This window comes from Henckelia pumila, chromosome 4 (genome assembly GCF_033568475.1).
Source record: "Henckelia pumila isolate YLH828 chromosome 4, ASM3356847v2, whole genome shotgun sequence".
In the NCBI taxonomy this organism is placed as follows: domain Eukaryota; kingdom Viridiplantae; phylum Streptophyta; class Magnoliopsida; order Lamiales; family Gesneriaceae; genus Henckelia; species Henckelia pumila.
Genome location: NC_133123.1, coordinates 140,709,276 through 140,734,362, shown reverse-complemented (window position 1 = coordinate 140,734,362; position 25,087 = coordinate 140,709,276). Strand labels below are relative to the sequence as shown.

Sequence of the window (25,087 nt, the reverse complement as noted above, 5' to 3'; positions counted from 1 at the left end):
CTAATCATAAAATGTAGTACAAAAAAATACAAGATATGGTATAAAACCATATAATATGTGATACAAATTAACAAAAATTGTGGTACAAAAAAGTGGCTAGGGAGTGCAGAGCAAAACATGTTTACATTGGGGATTTTTGAGGAATTTGCACATTCTTTTATGACTATATATGATATTGCATCTTTAAAATTTTAGAAATTAATTAGAGACAGAAGGAAGTTTCATAATTGATCTCTCCTATTTCTTTTTACAATTTTCACGAAATTTTAAGCTTTAATAGCCGCTATTTTGTTTTCAAGCCCTTGTCATTTCACGAGATATACAAAAATAGTCAAAAAAAGAAAAAAAATCTAACCCGAATCATTTATTTAATTTTTCGAACTGCTACCAAACTAAATTCTCTATTGGAATTAACATGAGCGGTCCACCAAAATTACAAGTTATTATATTTAGGGATGAACATGTACGTACAACTTGTTACAAAAAAATTCTGTGACGACTCAAGTGTAACTCGGATTGGAACGAAGATGGATCACATAAAAGGAAGAAATAATAAACTAAATTATCTTTACTCGTCTAATACAAAAATAAAAATCTCAATATTATATATTTTTATTAAATAAATAAATTTGCTATCTCAAAATACATATGTAAAAAAATCGTCTCCCCCAGCCCCATATCTCTCCTTCTCGTAATATTCAAATCAACTGTTAAAGTATTCAATGCATTAAACATCATTTATATCAAAATACTTTAAAAATATAAATTTATTAATATGTCTCAGTTACTAGTGTATGATAAATCACGGCCTTGAGGTCTACATTAATTCATGAAAAAAATTACGATTATATTTGATTTAAGAGAGAAATAAAGTATGGCCCTACCTTCAAAAATTAACTTCAAACACCAATTTCTTTAAATTTGATGTGGAGCCTTACCACGCACTTGGCTAATCATTTTAGTGATTTTTCATGGTTGTGATGTATTGGTATCCACATGCTAAATATCTCATGATACATTGACAACCTTTTTTTTTTTGTTTGCTTTATTCTAGGCCAATCACAAATTCCACCAACAATAAACTATAGGCAATTTGAATAAGACCCATGTCCAATATATATATGTGCTAAATTTAACAATGTTTGAATTATGTGGTTTACATTATACTGTTTAAAAGATATTGTGGCATTGTATGAGCCATTGACTGTAGTAAAGAAATCAGGCACGGATTTAATGGGGAAATAACCTTTTTAATTTTTTTCCCCATAAAGCCTACTGTGACACGGTCTCATGAGACAATTTTGTGAGACATGTATCATATTTGAGTTACTGATCATAAAAAAATATTATTTTTTATTTTAAAACTCAAAAATATTATTATTTTTATTATAAATATGAGTAGAGTTCTCCCGTCTCATATTTTTTAAAAATTATTACATGAATTTTTTTTAAAAGGTATGTAATCTTAATTGGTGATATAGTAAGAATGCAAAAAACCAAATTAATCACATGCATGGTTAATTGCAAAGTTAAATAATAATCCACAAACCAATCAATAACGTTCCTATCATGAATTAAACAATCTTTAAAACTTCATCTGCTATCATTGTCATGTAGAAGATAAAGAACGAGATCGACCATTCCATTCTTACAATTACAATAAATTTATAATATTTTTAAAGATTCAAATAAAACTAAAAATAATTGAAAAATTAGCTTGAATATTTGATTTTCGTATTATAGTTAACATTGGTTATACTTTATATTAGTTCTCTCCTTTGAAGTGAGGTCGGGCTGGTGCGATTTCAGTAGAAAAGATATGCTGCAATACCAACCCTTTTATCATTCGGAGCCCATTAAAATAATGGGCAGCCCATTTTCTTTTGCATATTCTTGAATCTTCCCGATCTGCATTCATTATTGTTATTAATGGTTTTTTGCACGCGATGGCCGATGTTCCATATATAATTTTTTTATTTTAATTTATAATTTTGGTTTTGCTTTTCTATACGTTTTGATGAGTTAAAATTTCAAAATCTAGATAAAGATAAAAAAAATAAGTTAGTAATTTAAAATTTGAAAATGTAGATGAGATAAATTACAAAAAATAAAATAAAAAAATTTGATGTCCCTAAAAAATATACGAGTCTAATCCAACCCGAGCCCAATAATCCATATTTTTGAAAATATACTTTGAGGCTCATCTAGTCTTATTTTATAAGAAGCTCAGTCTGGGATGACCCTATTAGGGAATGAGCTCATGATCATAAATTCATGGGCTTGAGCCTTAACTGGTATGGTTGGAGCCCGACCCGAGCCCAAGAAGGGCCCAATATCTTGAATCTTTCAGTACTCTCGGACACATGAAAATCTGCAACAGATAAGGACAATATCTTATGAATCCAAGATTTGATATGATTTTAGACTCATCAATTAGAGTCCTACTCTAACACATGTTCTACCTTGACAAGGTAACCTACCCCTCCAAGCCCCTATAAATACAGGTATGGTTCATGATTTATTCATTCATCTCTTCTATTCACTTCTTGTTCACACACTCACGCACACATATTCTCTTGTTCTTACTTTTTGTCAAGCTCTTTTACTTTCGAGCACTAACTTAGGCATCGGAGGGGTCACTAACTTACTTTTTGTCAAGCTCTTTTGTCAAACATCTTCGACGCCCCCTAATTTAGCTTCTGTCTGTGCAGAACTCCGTTGTGCCCGACCCGACCCGGTTTATTGAAGATTTGGAGATCCGCTCTACCAGACCGAACCCGGAGGAAAAAATCGACATCATCAATTGATGCCGTCTGTGGGAATTTGAAAACAAATGGTTAATATGGTGAGTACAAGAGAAGAAACAAATTTCAGATTCTCGCATTGCTTGCATATCAAAAACTTGCGAAAATCATTGAAATTAATTGAACCGACGGATCGGGTTAAAATTTTGCAGACATCTTTATTAATATGTTTCATAGGATCTGAACGGTAAAGAACTTGATTAGTGCATTGTAGAATCAGATCTGGACCGCCAAATAGACGCTGCTCGCTCGCACAACTTCTATGTGTTTTTCGAATGGCTTGCGCATGAGAAACTTGCAAAAATCATAAGAATTAATTGAACCGTCGGATTGGGTTCAAATTTTGCAGACATATTTATTATAATGTTTTCTAGGACTTGAATGGTGGAGATTGTGATTGGTCTCTTTTCGAATCAGATCTGGACCGTCGAACATACGCTACTCGCCCGCACAGCTTCTATGTGTTTTTCGCATGGCTTGCGCATCAGAAACTTGAAAAAATCATTTAATTAATTAAACCGTCAGATCGGGTTCAAATTTTGCAAACATATTTATTAATATGTTTTCTAGAATCTGAATGGTGTAGATCGTGAATGGAGTCTAATACAATAGGATTTTGACATCCTAATATCAGCTGCTCATTCACACATTTTCTGTATATATTTTCGCATGGCTTGCGCATCAGTACATTTCAAAAATCATTGGAATTAATGGAACCGTCGGATCAAGTTCAAATTTGGTATGAATATTTATAATTATGTTATCCAGTATGTGGACGGTGAAGATCATGATCGGAATTTTGGGACTTGGGGAAAGGTGGCTCATACCGTCGAACTGCAACACAATCTGCTTGCATAGTTTCTGAGCAGTGTTCTTGAAAAAATCATTTTGAAAAATCTAACCGTTGAAATTATTTGAAATTTTTATCATGAGTTCAAAATATCTTGACACACATTCTGGACGGTGGAGATCAATTTGTGATCCCTACATCAAATCGGTTCTTTGATCAAAGAATAGAAGATGTTATCTTGTTATACATCCAAAGTCATGTCATCGACAACGCATAAACGAGATAAGTATTTCAATCATCTTTATGTTTGAATTAAATTATTAAATTTTCATCAATTATCATTATTAATAATATTATGAGGCATCTTCTAATATCAAAATTACAAGTTTGTTTTCTAGTGATCAAATTTATTGGACTTCTCTTCCCATGTATTTTTTGTTTGGGTTATTTTACGTCATTGGGCATGCAATCTTGCAGTAAGACCCAATTATATCACATCGGGCATGCAATCTTGCACTAAGGCCTACTCTATGACTTGACACTTTATAAGTCCAACACAACTTGGCAAACTACAAAAGCTCGATCAGTTCGTCACTCATCACGCCATACGTGGTCAAAATCAAAGTCCGATCAGTTCGGCACTCACCACGCCACTCGTGGTTATCTCAAAAGCCCGACCAACTCGGCAATATGTAAACCCACGCCACTCGTGGTCATATCAAAAGCCCGACCATCTCGGCAATATGTAAATCCATGCCACTCGTGATTATCTCAAAAGCCCGACCAGCTCGACAATATGTAAACCCACGCCACTCGTGGTTATCTCAAAAGCCCGACCAGCTCGACAATATGTAAACCCACGCCACTCGTGGTTATCTCAAAAGCCCGACAAGCTCGGCAATATGTAAACCCACGCCACTCGTGGTTATCTCAAAAGCCCGACCAGCTCGGCAATATGTAAACCCACGTCACTCGTCGTTATCTCAAAAGCCTGACCAGCTCGGTAATATGTAAATTCACGCCACTCGTGGTTATCTCAAAATCTCGACCAAGCTCGACACCTACCACGCACTTCATGGTCAAATTCAAAGCCCAACCAGCTCGACACCTACCACGCCACTCGTGGCCTCCATCAAAAGCCCATCCGGTTGGAAAATGTTACTTGTACTTGGTTAATATAAGAGTTCTTACATGGGCTCGAAATCCGACAAGACCACATGGTCTAAACTTCATACTTCTTTTAGACCATTAGGAGGAGGTACTATTGATGCCCCTAAAAAATATACGAGTCTAATCCGACCTGAGCCCAATAATCCATATTTTTGGAAATATACTTTGAGGCTCATCTAGTCTTATTTTATCAGAAGCCCAGTCTGGGATGACCCTATTAGGAAATGAGCTCATGATCATAAATTCATGGCTTGAGCCTTAACTGGTATGGTTGAAGCTCGTTCCGAGCCCAGGAAGGGCCCAATATCTAGAACCTTCCAGTACTCTCGGACACATGAAGATCTGCAATAGATAAGGACAATATCTTATGAATCCAAGATTTGATATGATTTTAGACTCATCAATTAGAGTTCTACTCTAACATGTTGTACCTTGACAAGGTAACCTACCCCTCCAAGCCCCTATAAATACAGGTATGGTTCATGATTTATTTATTCATTCATTCATTCATCTCTTCTATTCACTTCTTGTTCACACACTCACGCATACATATTCTCTTGTTGTTACTTTTGTCAAGCTCTTTCACTTTCGAGCACTGACTTAGGCATCGGAGGGGTCACGTCAAAACATCTTCGGCGCCCCCCAATTTAGCTTCTGTCTGTGCAGAACTCCATTGTGCCCGACCCGACCCGACCCGGTTTATTGAAGATTTGGAGATCCGCTCTACCAGACCGAACCCGGAGAAAAAAATCGACATCATCAAAATCTAATTACCCTAAACACCTTAACTTTATTAATATAAACAATTGTATGTATATATGATGATATAATTGTAATTTTTATTTAGGTTTCATTAATCTGTCATTCTACTTTAAAATATACTAGTACGTTGATTTAAGAGATGGAATTGAAGAGATTTGTAAAATATGAAATTGAGTAAATAAAGGATATTTTGGGCATTATAAAAAAATGTCACTAACGTATCAAAAATTAGTCAATATAAGGTGCTTTTAACTTTATAAAAAAATTCACTAACGTTATGACGAGAACTCGATTTTTGCGAGAGGTACTTTTTTAAATTTTGATTATCATTTTTTTTAGGGTTAATTGGGCTTAAATCCCTCTTCCCAATGTTTCAATTGGATTCAGTCCCCGTGTATTTATTTTTTGTCAGCACTACCTGCTGCAATGTATTTTATTTCATTAACTCCCTAAACTAGTTTTTACTATTATACCCCTGCTTCATTGTGAAGTATATTAATTATTTTTGTTCCCACTCAAATCGAGAACAGAAATTGCATCTGGGAACTTCACGGGGACTTGAAGGAGATCAGAGCCGGGACAAAAATTGCATGTGGGAAAATTCACGGGGACTTGAACGGAGATCAGAGCTGAGACAGAGCTATGAAAACTCACAGCGACTCGAATTCACGGGGACTTGAACGGAGATCAGCTGAGACAAAGCTAGGAAAACTCCCGGCGGAGCTGGGAGAACTCGAGTTTATTCGAGCAACCGACCTCAGAGGGAAAACAGGCCGGCGAAGCAAGTGTAAGCTCATCTTTACACTGGGTTTTCATACCGACTACTACCAATATTTTTGTTGTTTAGTGGTTCGATTTCTAGGTTTTATGTTGTGTAATGTATATTTCTGTGTTTTTGGGCAAAATTGCTCTTTCGTAGTTCGAAAAAAATTTCATGAATTTTTTCGACTATGAAACTATTGGAAATTGTTTAGTTGAAATTAGTGTTAGGTTTTGGTTTACAAAGTTTTAGTTTTGTTATTTGTACGACTGTGACAATTAAAAAAAATATTTGTGGTATTTGTATATGTGTGAGAGTTTCTTCTATTTTGTTTCCAAATGCATTTTTTTGGTGCGTTGAATTATGTTAGGATCTAGTTTGAATTTTTTATTATTTTCAAAATTGTAATTGTATTGATATATTGGTTGGGGTTTCGATCATCTGTATTAATTTGAAATACTGAATTTTTAATTTTTTGTTTTAGTTTTGATAAGACTTATTCTGAATTGTTTGTTTATCTAAGATAATTGGTGAATTTGTATGTTTTTTGTATCAGAATGTCACGAAAAAGGAGAAACAATGATGACCCTATTGCTGGTATTGTATCAAGAGGCAAAGAAGCATTTTCACGTTGTTCGCCACCATATTTTTTAGGTGTTATGGAAAAATTAGTCCCAAAACTAAGTGAAAGGCAAATGGGGAGGATAAAGGCTACACCACTTGGACCTTGGCTAAAGATGCCCAACCTGTCCATTGGAACTTGTAGAATTGATTCAATTCTTAAAAGATTCGAAGTAGAAACCTCAAAATTCCGATTTGGCTCAAGTCTGATGGTTCCATTCACTTCACCGGAGTTCTCTATCGTAATAGGGTTGCCTAGTGTTGGGCAGCCTGTTAATCTTGATTTGAAAATGGGATCGAGGTTTTTTTATCGTTATTTTGGATCAAAAATGGTTACTATTAAGAGAAGAATGATAAAAGATAAGCTTTTGGAATTACTTCATGACAATTCGGACATTGGTGTGGATGATTTTATTAGATTTTATATTTTATTAATTTTCAACACAATTATATTTCCTATTAGTAATTATGTTACGCCAAGGTTTATTTTTCCGTATTTGGATGATTTGGATACTTTCTTTGACTATGGATGGGGAGATGCCGCCTTTAGATTCTTGCGTGAAGGAATTCATGAGCATCTTGGTTATTCAAAAATTAATATAGGAAAGAAAGCATATGTTGATGGTTGCATTGTTGGGATGATGGTGAGTTTGTTTTGTATGTAAAAATTGTGATACTTTCATATTAAATACTAATTATCATAAATTTTTGTCGTAGGCATGAGTTTATGAAAGAGTCCCATCACTTGGTAAACCTCGTGCGATACGTTGTTTTTCAAGGTTGTTTAAGTGGGGAGAAAGTGAACTTCCATTTAGCGTTAAAATGGCTGAATCCTTGTTAAATTCGATAAGTTGTAACAAGGTAATATATATATATATATATATATATATATATATATTTATTTATGTATGGACACTTTTGTTTATATTTGATTGTGAATCTAACTAGATCCTGTTTTTTGTGATTAGATTGTGTCGATTGTAGCATTTGAAGAGGAAAAAAAACTGATTGGGGAGATGCAAATTGGTGGTGAGGTAATTGATTAAAATTAAAATATGTCATGTATTGAGAGCTTGTGAAATAATAAACTTATTGTGAATAAATTATTTTTTAAGTTAAATTATAATTCGAAGGATGCAGATTTGTTGTGTTATGTTAAAAGTTTAGAGGTTGAGATAAAATCTTTGAAGCAAAAAATTACTGGCTTTCAAGGTGGTGTTCCTTTGAGTAAAGATGATGGTGATGGTGATTGTGGTGTGAATAAAGAAAATAGTGGTTATTCTGGTAGAGATAGGGATGTAAATGCAGATCTTGATGGCGAGAGTTTGAATGTGAAGGTGGAGTATGATGGAGATCCATTGTTGGACAGTTTGACAAAGTTATTTGTGGATGAAGTTGGAGGTGATAGTGATGAATCTAGTGGTATTGCTGGATCTGAAGAATTGAATATTGGAAATCCTAGTAGCACCCCACAACCAAAGAGAAAACGTTTGTCGCACTGCTAGGAAGTTTCTCAGGAGCATGTTGAATTGGTATTGTGAATAACAACCCCATACTTATTTTAATTGTAATTTTATATACTCGTATGATTTAGTATTAAATTCGTGCAGTCAGACACAAGTTTAGATGTTGCTGGAATTGCTTCATGTGCGGTGGAGAAAACTTTGAGCCAGTACAGTGGCAGACTTGATTACTCTGGGCATAAAGAGCTTTGTACCGATGAAAGGAATGTTATAGAATCATTTCTCAACGGGGATACACTTGGGTAAATGTTTTTTTTAAAAAATAACTTGAATTTAAGTTATTTTAGTTCATCCTATATGTTTTTTCATAATTATTTTATTGTAGTGGTATAGTTTGGCAACATAGTGATGTATTCCTCGATGGAGCTCAACTATTGCAGTGCTTATTTGGGGAAGAATTACGTGAAGATATGGTTCTCGCGTACTTCACTATTTTAAGCACCAAAGGAAGATTATATGGTCATGAAATTTTTTGCATGCCTCCATATGTGCAGGAAAGTGTTGTAATTTTCTCTCTGTGTACTTCAATATTTAAGTAACCTAGAGTCTCGTAACATAATAATATTATCTCTGACAAAACACAGATTCGTGTGCTTGAGAAACTTGAGACCTGGAAGGAAAAAAAGGTGAAAGATCTTGAATTTGGTGCATTCATGTCGAAGCTTTGTGGAAGTACTAGAGAGAAACTATCAGATCTCATACATCAAACTCTTGAATGCCGCAAATACATCCTTTTCCCTATATGTTATAGGAATCACTGGTTTCTACTGGTTTTTAATCCTTCTCAAAAGAATTTCATCGTGAAAGACTCATTGTTCTCCCCTTTCGCCAAAGGTGCCGCCAAGGTTTATGTAAGTCATAAATAAACTTATGTGTTTATAAAATAAGTGTTAATGCCAATATTATTCGATGAATTTAATGTTTTATAGGCAAAGTTTGTGGCTGGGTATCTTTGGAACGTGCTACATCGTGACTATGGAAAAGGTGATGTCTTATTCCAAAAGAGTCGTGCACAAGAAGGTGACTTAAACTGCGGTGTGTTCACATGTTTGTGGGGTGAATGCTTTGCACGAGATGATCCTTCGTTTTGGAAGCAAGAAGAGGATTGTTCGATTGAAGCCTATAGAGCACATATTGTTGCTATGATACTGTCAGATGATAAAGCAATCTTGCCAAAAGATTGAATTTCGTTGACAACTTTTTGGGAAAAAGAAAGGTGTTTTGTGTTGGAGGTTTTTGAACACAAATGTATTTTGGCTTTGCTTGTTTTGGGAACACTGTATTTTGGATATAAAGTGTAAATCAAGCATTATTCCACCGTAGTTGATGCATAACTATGAAATAGCAGTTAGGAATTATATCATATTTTATCTTTTTCATGAGTTATTCGCACATCCACAAGACACTTAAATTCATATATCAAGTAAAATTTAATGTAAATCAAGTATTATTCCAATGTAATTGAGATCTCTCATAACAAAATTGAGCACTGCCTGAAAATTTTACGTGAACACACGTTTTTGTACTTAATATTTATAAATGTTTCTGTGACTATGTAATCATATTGATGCATAACTATAATATAGAAGTTAGGAATTATATCATATTTTATCTTTTTCATGAGTTATTCGCACATCCACAAGTCACTTAAATTCATATATCAAGTACAATTTAATGTAAATCAAGTATTATTCCACCGTAATTGAGATCTCTCATAACAAAATCGAGCATTACCAGAAAATTTTACGTGCACACACGTTTTTGTACTTAATATTTATAAATGTTTCTGTGATTATGTAATCATATTGATGCATAACTATAATATAGAAGTTAGGAATTATATCATATTTTATCTTTTTCACGAGTTATTCGCACATCCACAAGACACTTAAATTCATATATCAAGTATAATTTAATGTAAATCAAGTATTATTCCACCGTAATTAAGATCTCTCATAACAAAATCGAGCACTACCAGAAAATTTTACGTGCACACACGTTTTTGTACTTAATATTTATAAATGTTTCTGTGACTATGTAATCATATTTATGCATAACTATAATATAGAAGTTAGGAATTATATCATATTTTATATTTTTCATGAGTTATTTGCACATCCACAAGACACTTAAATTCATATATCAAGTACGATTGTATGTAAATCAAGTATTATTTCACCATAATTAAGAGATATGATAACAAAATCGAGCACTACTTGAAATTTTATACGGTCTTTGGTAATTTAATATTTAGTTAATGATTCTGATGACTTATCAGATGAAGATGAGTCATGTATAAGAAATAAAAATATATCCATGTAAGACATTATTATGAAATCAAATCATAATACAATTGGTGGATCAAATAGTTTAGTTATGCATGATCAATACTCAAGTAGAGACCAATATAGTTGAACACAATGAAAGATCACATGTAGTGACCCTTACCCGGATCACTTACTAAACAGAGCTTAGGCATGCAATTAACTTAATTAAACAGATATCAGAATTTAAACTGCGGAAACCATAACAATATACAATCCCAAGGGAAGAAATCTGTAAATACCCAAATATTATACAACCAGATCGAATAGCTGTATCAATCCAATAATAACATAAATAAAACCTAGACAAAGCTCCAGCTGGCCATCCACTGTCTAGCCCCTCTTGGACCCACCCGCATCGTCCAAACGCAAATCTGCCCCATGGAATAGGGTGTCCAGAACACAGAGTACGAGACGTGAGCATAAAACGCTCAGTACGAGAGTATGAGTATACATGCATGCAAAGTGAACTCCCTACAGACTCGAGGTCAAGGATCAGATAACAGAGACAGACCGGGCCCTGGTATGTAGCACGCTGTGCCGTCGCTTCAGGAGGTGGCTCCCATACCGAGTACATGTGGATACACCGGACCCAAATCGATGAAAGTCCATCCACTAACAGGATAGGGTACAACCCTACTAATAGACATCTCGAAGGAGATAACAGCAATATGCAAATGAATGCAGCATAATATCATGACATATAAATCATGCAGTCACATAATACATGCATACTCAGTCAGGATATCTCGAACAGTACTTTCGTACCTAACACCATAGTTTGAACTAAGCTGGAAGAAGATAACCCCTAACTGCCTTAGGTCCAAGCCCGACCCAACCCGGTCTCAAGACTGACCCGACCTGAACTGCTCCTGGTCAAGCCCCGACCTGAACTGCACCTGGTCAAGCCCCGAGCTACTCCTTCCCGAACTCCCGAGCTACTCTTGGTCCGAGCAGAACTAAGAATTGAGGTGAAATGGTGTAAAATGACCGAACCCTCGACTTCTATTTATAGAGGATGAGCCGGGACAGCTGTCCACCGAGTGCGTGACACCTGGCAGGACACTAATCGTGCTTTTGCTTCAGCCACGTGTTCACTCCCGACCTACCTACCATGTGCTCTTCCCATGACCGAACACTACCTTGGCTTTGCACAACACTTTCTTGAGCACCCTAAGCCCCGACCCAAGCCACTCATGACCGACCCGAGCCCCAAGGGAAAGACCCGAGCTCAAACCAAACTCCACACACATACATGACCGAGCCCTAGCTCCCTGCCCAAGCCCTAGATCTATACCCGAGCACTAGCTCTATACCCGAGCCCTTGCTCTATGCCCGAGCCCTAGCTCTATACCCGAGCCCTTGTTGATCAACCATGACCGACTCGAGCTGCTCATGACCGACCCGAGCTGCTCATGACCGACCCGAGCTGCTCATTCATGTCATGTATTCTTTGACCTTGACTTGTGCTCTTGGTAATAAAATATTTATTAGATTTAAACATAATTAACCATTAATCTTGTAAATTGGAACTGGGCTACTACATCACATCAACATATGTCATACTTAACCCAAAAATAACTTTATTCTCAATACTTTTTATCCATAACATAACTATAAAATAGAAGTTAGGATTATATCATATTTTATCTTTCTCATGAGTTATTCGCACATTTACAAGACACTTAAATTCATATATCAAGTATAATTTAATGTAAATCAAGTATTATTCCACCATAATTGAGATCTCTCATAACAAAATCGAGCACTACCAGAAAAATTATACGGTCTTTGGCAATTTAATATTTAGTTAATGTTTATGATGACTTATATCATATTTAATCATTTTCATGAGTTGCTCGCACATCCCCAAGATATTTTAATTCATATATTAAGTACAATTGAATGTAAATTAATTATTATGCCTCCGTAATTCAGCGCTATGATAACAAAATCGAGCACTACTTGAAAATTACGGTACCATGATTTCAAAATTAAGTATCTCAATATATAAGTACTTTGTGTTTGGATATTAATTTCAATATGAATCTATGGAAATATCTATTTTGTCCTTTTGTTTGAATTATTTTTAAAAATTGGGGTTTTATCCTAGTGCATGCCCTAAAAGAAGAAAATCGGCAAAACTCAACTCTAAAAACTAAGCTATAGGTGGAGAAGGAGACAAGCATTATGTGGCCAGCTTTACTTTCAAAAGGTACTTTTTTTACATTAACCCATAACAATTCGATTTGATATATCTTAGATCTGGTATATTATCTTGAAGCTAATGGAGTTCATTTGGGTTTTTATTTTTTGAATTTTGTTATTTTCGTCCGGAAGCAATTTGTGAAGATAATGTAGTTGATAAGGTATAAATCATGCTTCAATCGAGAAGCTTGTTTGTAAGATAAAGTAGTTGATTTCTTATAAATGCTGATATTTGGGTGTTTATCTTTATTATTTCCCAAAAACCATATTCAAAGATAATGGAGTTGAAGGAGGCACCCGAATGCCAATGTGGGGGAGGCAAGATGTAGTAACCCGCATTTATAATTAGTGATTAATGAGTAATTAATCACGTGATCATGTTTAGATTAAGTAAAACATGATTAGGTAAGTTCCTGTTGAGATAACGGACTTCAGAAATGGATTCAGAGCACTCGAATTAGTTGAATTGGTTCATCTGGATCGGACGATCCGAAGAGGAGTTCGGACAATCCGAAGTGGATCGAAAGCTCCGTGCCAGGATCGGAGGCTCCGATCGAGATCGGACGCTCCGTCGGTGAGATCGAATGTTCCGATCTGGACCAGGACACACGTCATCACTTACGTCAGCAAGGTGATGTCATGGCTGATGTAATATTGGATGATCGGACACTCCGAAGATGGGATCGGAGGTTCCGATCGTGTTCGGACGGTCCGAACCGGGTTCGGAGGCTCCGAACTCAGTCTATAAATAGGGGGCCGAGATTTCATTTTCAAGTGCACCTTTCCCTCTCTTCTATCTGATTCCTAAGTCTTCTAACTCAGATCTAGGGAGATCTAGGCATCCTACGGGAAATCCGGAAGTGGCTTAGTGATCTAGACATTGTCATGGAGCTACGGCCTAGTTTTGAGGCTATCTTCAGCAAAAGGCTAACGACGGACGCTATAGCTTTGGCATCCTAAAAATATTTAGGAGTATGCAATAGCTTAATTAAGTCTTTTAGAGCTTGATTGTTGATGCATGGATATTTTCATTGTAGTAGCTAGTAGACTGGACTAGTAGGCTTGGAGTCTAGACCAGCAGAGCTAGGTTTGACCAGCATTGTTAGAGGTACGTAAGTACTGACCGAGATAGCCGACATGATATATTTGCTTGTATGCTGCATGAGTATGTGCTATATGCTTTATCGTGTTTTAGCATGTTTTACCGTCTTAGCACATACATGATTTTACGTGTGACTGCATCCGGAGAGATGTGAGTCATTTACAGTCTCCATAGGGAACAATGATCTCATTTTGGACTCGAGTCAGGTATGACAGTTTTCATATGAGGCTTGTATCCTGTTTTGGATTCGGGTCAGGATGGGGTTGGCTCAGCCCTGATATGGAGTATACGATTACCCCGCGGAGTAGCTCTCTAGCCGGTACTGTATATTCTCGGCGCCATGAGCAAGTGTTTTCACTTGAGTTTTAAATCATCTGTGTGCGCATATTTGTATTTATATCATTGCTTCGTATTGAGCGTTCTAGCTCACGCCCCTGTGTTTGGGTATTGTGTACCTTGTGGCGGGGCATGTTTGAGGCTAGACGGTCCAGGCGGCTCTCACCAGGATTGAGCTTTGGAGAGTGCGAGGTTGTAGAGGGTAGAGATTTTTTTATCCTGAACCTTCGATTTGGTTGTATAACAGTACTTATACACTTGTGATAACGTTGGTTGTATTCTGCCGATTGGATTTGTTGTATTTTAATTATCCGCACTTTATGTTTTAAGCTTTTATTGCGTGCGCTTTTACTATAACTCTGATTAGGCAGTGGATCCGGGTTGGATCACTACATTTTTGGTATCAGAGCGACGCATTGCACTGGGAATATTGTAAAGCGAATTAAGTAATTATCTGTTCTTATGTAACAGATGGCAGATTACGACGAGAGCCACGGTAGCGTAGACGACGGTCGTTGGGGCGATCCGGATGATCGTAGACGTCGGGGACAGCCCGAGGAGCGCAGGCGAGTGAGCATGCGTAGATTCAAGGAGGTTAGCCCGAAGCCTTTGATGGGTGGGGAGACGGCTGAAGAGGCAGAGGATTGGATGGAGAGGATAGAGCAGTGCTTCCAGGAGTTCCGTTGCACGGCTGAGGATAGGATGGAGATTCTTGCCTTTATGCTTGAGGGCAGAGCCAGGAAGTGGTGGAGATCTACTTCCGCACCGTTCATAGCAGCTAGAGGTGCAGCTACTTGGGTTGAGTTCCGTACTGCTTATCAGAGATTTTATTTTCCTCCAACTCTTCGTCAGGCGAAAGCCAGTGAGTTGTTGAGTTTGCGACAGGGGACGATGACGATCGAGGAGTACCAGCAGAAGTTCTTTGATCTGCTACCCTTTTGCCCTCATGTTGCTGATAGTTCTATGGCGAAGTTTGATCATTTCCTTCAGGGGTTGAACCCTGATATTCATCGAATGGTTGCTGTGGGCGGCGATGGGACTTACGAGGATTTGGTGGACCGTTGTCGCCAGGCCGAGGACAGTATTCAGAGGAACAGGGGACTTTACTCTTCTTCTTCAAGGCCAGCGAGCTCTAGTCCTTTGGGTCCGAGAGGACAGTCTTTCAAGAAGCCAGGAGGTACTTCTTCTTCTTCCTCTAGATCTGGGGGAGTGCATCGTTTTGGTGGACACTGACCGAACCAATGTAGTCAGTGCAGACGCAGGCATCCGCCAGGTCAGTGTGGTCGATCGACCAATGCGTGTTTCCAGTGTGGCCAGGAGGGTCACATGAAGAGAGATTGCCCGATGCTGGTTGGAACAGCGAGTGGTTCCTTAGGTTCTCAGGCATCTGTTCAGCCACCTTAGTACCAGCAGCCACCTTTCCAGTAGCAGTATTCGCAGCAGTGCCAGCAGCCACAGCAGTCTCAGAGACAGCCTACTCAGACTCCTTCTCGGGGTCATTCTTCTTTGAGGCCACGTACCCAGGGTCAGGTCTTTGCGCTTAACCAGGAGCAGGCAGAGGCTGACAGTGACCGGATGATTGCAAGTATCTGTAGTTTATGTGGTTTTCCTACATATGTTTTAATTGATACCGGTGCATCGCATTCTTTTGTCTCAGCACGTTTTGCTAATAAGTATAGATTGTCATCTATTCCTTTAGACGTGTTGCTAATGGTTTCTAATCCTATGGGGAGCGAGGTTTTAGCCAAGCTTCTAGTTGTGGGTTGTGTTTTGGATTTCGAGGGACATCAGCTTAGTGCTAACCTGATGATTCTAGCGATGGAGGAATTCGATTGCATCATTGGAATAGATCTATTGACTACCTACCAAGCGATAGTGGATTGCTATCAGAGGTTTGTTCAGTTTTGTCCAGAGGATGACGAGTCATGGTATTTCTATGGTAAGGGAGCGCGACCCCCGATGTCAGTGGTTTCAGCTCTGAAGGTCCGGCATGCTTTAGAGTCTGGCGGGGAAGGCTACCTTATCTACGCCATTGATGCATCCTTAGGAAAGCCAGATATCCAAGAGATACCAGTGGTTCGTGACTTTCCAGATGTGTTTCCGGAGGAGATTCCAGGTTTGCCACCAGTAAGGGAGATTGAGTTTGGCATTGAGTTAGTGCTAGGGACTACATCGATTTCAAGTACTCCTTACCAATTGGCACCATCAGAAATGAAAGAGCTGCAGAAGCAATTGCAAGATCTTCTTGATAAGGGTTATATTCGACCTAGCATTTCGCCATGGGGAGCCCCAGTACTGTTTGTCAAGAAGAAGGATGGTTCGATGCGGTTGTGTATTGATTACCATCAGTTGAATCAGGTGACAGTGAAGAATAAGTATCCTCTTCCGCGGATAGATGATCTCTTTGATCAGTTGCAGGGTACTTCTGTCTATTCGAAGATTGATCTTCGATCTGGGTATCATCAGTTGCGAGTTCGACAAGAGGATGTTCCTAAGACAGCATTTCATACGCGGTATGGATACTATGAGTTTTTAGTGATGCCGTTTGGTTTGACGAATGCTCCAGCTATTTTTATGGATCTGATGAACAGAGTTTTCCGCGACTTTCTGGATAAGTTCGTGGTGGTGTTCATCGATGACATTTTGGTGTATTCTCGTAGCATGGATGAGCATGCCTATCATCTCTATACTGTACTGTAGGTCTTGAGGGAGAGACAGTTGTACGCGAAGCTGAGTAAGTGTGACTTCTGGATTGACCGAGTTGTGTTCCTTGGTCATGTCATTTCTCAGGAGGGCTTATCTGTTGATCCTATCAAGACAGAGGCTATTCTGAATTGGTCACGCCCGACTACAGCTTTTGAGATTCGTAGTTTCCTTGGTTTAGCAGGATACTATCGTCGTTTTGTGGAGAATTTCTCTCAGATAGCTAAGCCTTTTACTCAGTTGACGAAGAAAGACGTTTTTTTCGTTTGGTCTGATGCTTGTGAAGACAGTTTTCGTGAGTTGAGACGTCGTCTGGTGAAAGCTCCAGTTCTTGCTTTACCGTCTGGATCAGGTGGTTTTGTAGTCTTAACTGATGCTTCTCTCCAGAGTTTGGGGTGTGTGTTGACTCAGAATGACCACGTGATCGCTTATGCTTTCAGACAGTTGAAGACTCACGAGGAGAACTATCCCGTACACGATTTAGAGCTTGCAGCCATTGTCTTTGCTCTTAAGATATGGCGTCAATATTTGTACGAAGAATGATTTGAGATCTTTACCGATCATAAGAGTCTGAAGTATCTGTTCACTCAGGCTGAGTTGAACATGCGGCAGCATCGTTGGATGGATCTGTTGAAGGATTACGATTGTGAGATCAAGTACCATACAGGTTCTTCAAATCCTGTTGCTGATGCGCTTAGTTGCAAAGTTTATGTGAGTTCCCTTCGTATCAGTTCGGTACGGAAGGCAGTGGAAGAGTGTTGTTCTTCAGCATTCACATTCCGTCATAAGAAATAACAGCAAGGGATTCGTGTTTCTTTTGTGCTTGTAGAGCCAGCGTTGTATCGACGAATCCGTGAAACTCAGAATTCTGATGGCTGAGGGTAGTAATACTTCTGGTTTCCATTTACAGGGAGACGGTCTGTTGTGTCTTTCTGGTCGAGTTGTGGTACCCGAGGATTCTACTTTGAGGGATGAGATCTTATCGCAAGCTCACCGCAGTCGATTCTCTGTACATCCAGGCAGCATGAAGATGTATAAGGATCTTCGTACTCGATTTTGGTGGAAAGGGATGAAGCACAGCGTTTATCAGTTCGTATCCCGATGCCTTATGTGTCAGCAAGTCAAGGCAGAGTTTAAACGACCCGAAGGGTTACTTCACAGCTTAGAGATTCCTGAATGGAAGTGGGAGCATGTGACGATGGACTTTGTCACCCACTTGCCTATGTCTTCCAGGAATTGTGATGCTATTTGGGTTGTCATGGATCGGTTGTCAAAGTCAGCGCATTTTCTTCCCTATAACCGCGATTACACCTTTGATAGGATGGCGCAATTGTATGTGCAGGAGATTGTTCGATTGCATGGGATTCCGTTGAGCATTGTCAGCGATAGAGATCCGAGATTCACCTCGAGATTTTGGGGTAATTTCCAGGGAGCCCTTGGTACTACTTTGAGCTTGAGTACGGCTTATCATCCAGAGACGGACGGACAGTCGGAGCGTACTATTCGCACTTTAGAGGATATGCTTCGTGCGGCGGTGATGGATTTTGGTCCAGTGTGGCATGATCATTTACCATTGATGGAGTTCGCCTACAACAATAGTTTCCATCGCAGCATTGGCATGGCACCATTTGAGGCTCTTTATGGACGCCGTTGTCGTATACCTTTGTTTTGGGACGAAGTTGGCGAGCGTCAGGTTAAGGGTTCTCAGATGATTCAGCAGATGATTGATGCAGTAGAGTTGATCCGACGCAGGGTTAAGGCAGCCCAGGAACGACAGGCTAGCTACGCGAACACTCACCGCAGGCCACTTCATTTTGAGGTAGGGGAATACGTTTTCTTGCGTGTGTCACCTTTCCGAAAGGTGATGAGGTTTGGTCGCAAGGGTAAGCTAACACCTAGATTTATTGGTCCTTTTGAGATTCTCGAGAAGGTTGGGGATGTTGCTTATCGTCTGGCCTTGCCACCCGATCTTTCGGAGATCCACGATGTGTTCCACGTGTCCTTGTTGAGGCAGTATGTGGCGGACGAGTCGCATATTTTGCATCCGACCGAGGTAAAGGTAGATCGAGATCTATCGTATGTGGAGAAACCCCTACGGATTCTTGACAGGAAGTACAATATACTTCGTAACAAGCGCATACCATTGGTTATGGTACAGTGGCAGCGCAGAGGTACAGAGGAAGCTACTTGGGAGTTGGAGAGCCGGATGTTAGCCAAGCATCCTGAGTTATTTTGAGATTTTGTACTTCTTAGTATCGAGTTTGTACTTGTTCAGTTGTAATAAAGAACATTTGGTTGGCTATTTATGTTTTCCTCTAAGACTTAAATTGCGAGGATGAAATTTCTTAAGTGGGGGAGAATGTAGTAATCCACATTTCTAATTAGTGATTAATGAGTAATTAATCACGTGATCATGTTTAGATTAAGTAAAACATGATTAAGTAAGTTTCCGTTGGGATAACGGACTTCAGAAATGGATTCAGAGCACTCGAATTAGTTGAATTGGTTCAGCAGGATCGGACGATCCGAAGAGGAGTTCGGACGATCCGAAGTGGATCGGAAGCTCCATGCCAGGATCGGAGGCTCCGATCGAGATCGGACGCTCCGTCGGTGAGATCGGACGTTCCGATCTGGACCAGGACACACGTCATCGCTTACGTCAGCAAGGTGACGTCATGGCTGACGTAATATTGGACGATCGGACGCTCCGAAGATGGGATCGGAGGTTCCGATCGTGTTCGGACGGTCCGAACCGGGTTCGAAGGCTCCGAACTCCGTCTATAAATAGGGGGCCGAGATTTCATTTTCAAGTGCACCTTTCCCTCTCTTCTCTCTGATTCCTAAGCCTTCTAACTCAGATCTAGGGAGATCTAGGCATCCTACAGGAAATCCGGAAGTGGCTTAGTGATCTAGACGTCGTCGCGGAGCTACGGCCTAGTTTTGAGGCTATCTTCAGCAAAGGGCTAACGACGGACGCAGGTATAGCTTTGGCATCTTAAAAATATTTAAGAGTATACAATAGCTTAATTAAGTCTTTTAGAGCTTGATTGTTGATGCATGGATATTTGCATTGTAGTAGCTAGTAGACTGGACTAGTAGGCTTGGAGTCTAGATCAGTAGAGCTAGGTTTGACCAGCAGTGTTAGAGGTACGTACGTACTGACCGAGATAGCCGGCATGATATATTTGCTTGTATTTTGCATGAGTATGTGCTATATGCTTTATCGTGTTTTAGCATGTTTTATCGTCTTAGCACATACATGATTTTACGTGTGACTGCATCCGGAGAGATGTGAGTCATTGACAATCTCCATAGGGAACAATGATCTCATTTTGGACTCGAGTCAGGTATGACAGTTTCCATATGAGGCTTGTATCCTGTTTTGGATTCGGGTCAGGATGGGGTTGGCTCAGCCCTGATATGGAGTATACGAGTACCCCGCGGAGTAGCTCTCTAGCCGGTACTATATATTTTCGGCGCCATGAGCAAGTGTTTTCACTTGAGTTTTAAATCATCTGTGTGCGCATATTTGTATTTATATCATTGCTTCGTATTGAGCGTTCTAGCTCACGCCCCTGTGTTTAGGTATTGTGTACCTTGTGGCGGGGCATGTCTGAGGCTGGACGGTCCAGGCGGCTCTCACCAGAATTGAGCTTTGGAGAGTGCGAGGTTGTAGAGGGTAGGGATTTGTTTACCCTGAACCTTCGATTTGGTTGTATAACAGTACTTATACACTTGTGATAACGTCGGTTGCATTCTGCCGATTGGATTTGTTGTATTTTAATTATCCGCACTTTACGCTTTAAGCTTTTATTGCGTGCGCTTTTACTATAACTCTGATTAGGTAGTGGATCCGGGTTGGGTCACTACACAAGATGTCACTTCGGAAAGCAGGACCATGCTCGACTCTTCCAGGGGTTTATTACTATATATGTCCTCAAGATCTTCATCATCCAAACCGCTTTATTTGGTATGACAATTACAGCGGACAAACACAACCACCTAATTCAGAATTTAGCAGTGGTTCTCGGTCAAAAAATAAGATATATTCTACAGTAAATGAGCAATCCTCAGCTTCTTCTGATCGCGGGTCAGCACCGACTATACCGCATATGACGCACGACCACTGTGATGCCCGTGGAAAACATTCTGAAAGCATGGTATTTGTGTGTTGCTGTTTTGGATGTGGTTGTTTTATCTTTGTAATGTTCGTTCTTTTTTTGTTGTTAATTATCATAATGACTTATTGATTAGTTGTGTATAACTCTTGTCAATCTGTGGGACATTTAGATGGGTAGTCTTGACTTCTGATGCTATGTGGATTAGTGTTATAATTGAAAATCGTTACGATGTATCGCTTTTATGAATTTAATGTGAACTCTTGTAAACTTCAAGTTTATTGTGTAACTATAATATCATGTCCCACTTAATTATTGTTAGTACCAAATTTTATCAATCAAGTTCCATATATGACCGTATTTGTATTCTAATTGATTGATTTCGTACAACCATCCTAAATTTTTTTGACATGACCCATTTGAAAAATGATAAACCACCATAAACCAACAAAAAAAATGATCCAACGAATTCTCATAAAAACACCATTGCACCATGGAAAAGTAGACGACTATATATTGACCAAAAGTACCACAATCCAAGTTCAAGCTTGAATACGAACAACAACATAATGCATCTCAAAGTAACAACATAGACTGCTACATAATTATTCCGACACACAATTTAACCAACATAATGTAAACAACTCAAAACGCAGCACGACCAGATCTTGTACGCCTCCTACAATGGCCTTCAACACTTGTTTCATGCTCGAGTTGTAGCAACCTCTTACGACTAACAAAATAAAAGAAAAACAGTTAGTTTTCAATTAACTTCATTAAACAAACAAATATTTTAATGAATGATAAGAAACAAAATACACTAAACAATACAAAATCATCAACTGTTCATTCAAAGGCTTCTTTGCAGGTACGCCTGTTATGCCCTTGCTTTTTACACCTTCCACACTTTGTCAGACGATGTTCAACTTGAGAAGGGATCCTCATAGTTCGTCTACGACCTGGTTGACTACGCACGATAGGAGCACAAATTGATTCACCTTCATCATTATAACCTTCATACATATCAAATGTTGGTATAGGATTGATGACACATTTATAACTTTCACGATAAGCTCCGATCGTAAAATATTTGTCACAAAAATCATAAACCGACAACGACTTTGATTCTATGCAAGCGCATGCATGCTTGCAAGGAAGTTTATAGATTTGCCAACCTCGACATAAACACGTCCATGAACTCAAATCAACTGCCAAAGTTTTATCCCCATCTATAACCTCAAATTTCAATCCACATGACCTATGGACCTTGAAGCTGCGGGACTGAGAATAAGCAAGTGAAACATCCTTTTCTTTTATAGGGGTTAAATCTTTATCCATCACCAAAGATTTTTCTCTTCTTTCGTGCATCATTGTCATAATTTGGATGCGTATATTGTCTACCATTGCCATAATTGGTAGGTGGCGCGCAGGTTTCACCCAACTATTCCAACTTTCAGCAATATTGTTGTTAATCACACCCCATCAGTTACCCGTAAATAGAGCATTTGCCCAATTATCAGGTGAAGAATTCACAAGAAACTCTTGTGCAATTGGCATTGACTCGGTTATAGATTTTATAAGCTCAAAAAACTCATGTCGCGATGAGGCATATGCCGCTTTTTTCAATACAGATGACCATTTCTTCTTCTTATGGAGTGAGTACCTCCGCAATACCTACAATAAATATGCATAATATTAAAATTGTGAACCAAACAGTTAATATAACATAACAGTAAATAAATATTTATTTATGTCATACTAACCTGTTTCACAAAATTGTCTACTAAATGTCTTAAGCAATATGCATGATGACTACCAGGGAACACAGATTGAATAGCCTTAATCAAACCAGGATGCCTGTCAGAGAAGAAAGTAAAGCTATGGAAGAACGTTATGTTTTTTGAAGCTAGAACATCTTTCAATCGATTACAAAACCAGTGCCAGTTACAGTCATTATCTGCATCCACAACTGCATATGCCAAGGTGAAAAGATCATCATTTGCGTCCTTTGCAACAGCTACTAGAATACTTCCTTTGTACTTGTTCTTGATGTGGGTTCCATCTAAAAATATTAATGGCCTAAATTCACAAACGAAACCAACAAGGCAAGCGTGAAAACATATGAACAGCCGATCAAATCTATTTGTCATCGTATCAATCTCATATTAAACATAGCTTCCAGGATTGGTTTCTTTAATGGCGTGACAATACCATCGCAACTTATCATATGACCCCTTCTCAGTTCCATGAATTTCATTCATTGCCATTTCTTTGCCCGTCCAAACTTTGTGGTATTTAATTTCCACTCCGAAATCTCTTTGTATGTCCTTAATCATTGTAATTGGACGATATGATGGCTCTCCCCTCAACTTATCTTTCACCAAGTTACATACCCAAGAGGAATCAGCTTTAGGATGTCCTCTAGTTCTTAAATTGTCATCACGACAACTATGAGTTAAATTACAATTTCTAATGCCAAATGCATTATCTGATTGATGTTTAGATGCATATATTCTCCATGAACAATTTGCATCACTACACACAACAATGATCTTCTGACTATCATTTTTCACATAGGAAAATGAACGTCTGATAGCAATGACATAGTTTTTAATACAATTTCGGAAATTAGCTGCATCTTTAAATGTTTGACCAACACCACGTATGCACTAACGCCACGAATCAATAGAATTACTCATACTGCAAACTTCGAGATGTGTGCCACTTGTCGAATGTGTCTCATCTTCAGTTTGAACCCTTACCACGCCAATACAAAATATAACTCAGACAATATAACTATGCATGGTCCATTTATTCAGATTTTCACAAATAAATTAAGTAATTATACAACAAAAATAAAAGTCAAATACGTGACTATAAAAAAATTAATAATAAAACAATGCAAAATAATTACCTGTCAACGTTTGTGCTACGGTAACTTTGATCAGTCTTTCTTTCTGCTCTCAATTCAATGATATTCAACTTCATACACATATGAAGATTTATCATGTTACGCACATCATCATTGTCAATCAAAGTGACTTCCATCTTCTTGTGAGGGGCTGTGAAAAGCAACGTCGTCATTTCAAGGTTAATATTCGAACATTTTTGTCCGAGATTCTGGAACAACTCCATCAGCGTAGCACCATTAGGAATTGAAATTAGATAAAGGCCTTTAAGGTACTGACAACTACCAATAAAGGAAAAATTAGAATTTCCTCCAGAACAGGACTCCATGTTGGTTGTGCCTATCAAGAATAAAACACAAAATTCAGAACTATGTAATTTACAAGAAGATTTACAATGGACACAAATTTATTAAAAATATATATACAAATTATTTAAAAGATTTGTACACCATTTTTAGATGGATCACTACAGATTAATTCACAACTACCAAAATCAATTATATCAATAAAATTTTAAGATGAAATATAAAAGACATTAACACCTATAAAAACCATATCCAGATCCATCTATTAAACTTAAGAAAATAAACAATCTAAAACCCATACCAAATTTGTCTTAATGTTTCCAGGTTAGAGCTGAAGATTTAAATAAATAATTTTGAAAATTTATACATCAATCAATTTTCAGAAATCTACACAGTAACTCATCTTTGATTAATACTGCATAACCTTTTCCAAGAATCGTTCATATAAATCCAACATCTGAAGAATAATCGAACCTTTGCTCGGTTGGTTATGCTTGTTCCTCGTCGTCGGTCGCTTCCAAACTTCGGTCAATTGGTGCCGCTAGTTGATGGAGTTCTTCAGCCGTGGGGTTTCAAGCAACTGAGAGAACCCATTCTCGATGGAATGGAAGTGAAAGATATTCCCGAGGCATTGAATTTTATTTTATTATAT

At 38.3% G+C, this 25,087-nt stretch overlaps 1 protein-coding gene across 1 annotated transcript; it reads right to left on the bottom strand.

Moving 5' to 3' along the window:
• Nucleotides 1-22,703: 22,703 nt before the first annotated feature.
• On the bottom strand, nucleotides 22,704-24,458 carry LOC140861906 (uncharacterized). Its single transcript, XM_073264907.1, has 5 exons — nucleotides 24,136-24,458; nucleotides 23,433-23,810; nucleotides 23,157-23,300; nucleotides 22,985-23,078; nucleotides 22,704-22,895 (listed from the first exon to the last, which is right to left on the bottom strand). The coding sequence occupies exons 1-5, from the start codon at nucleotides 24,456-24,458 to the stop codon at nucleotides 22,704-22,706; spliced, it is 1,131 nt and encodes a 376-aa protein (XP_073121008.1).
• Between the last annotated feature and the right edge of the window lie 629 nt (nucleotides 24,459-25,087).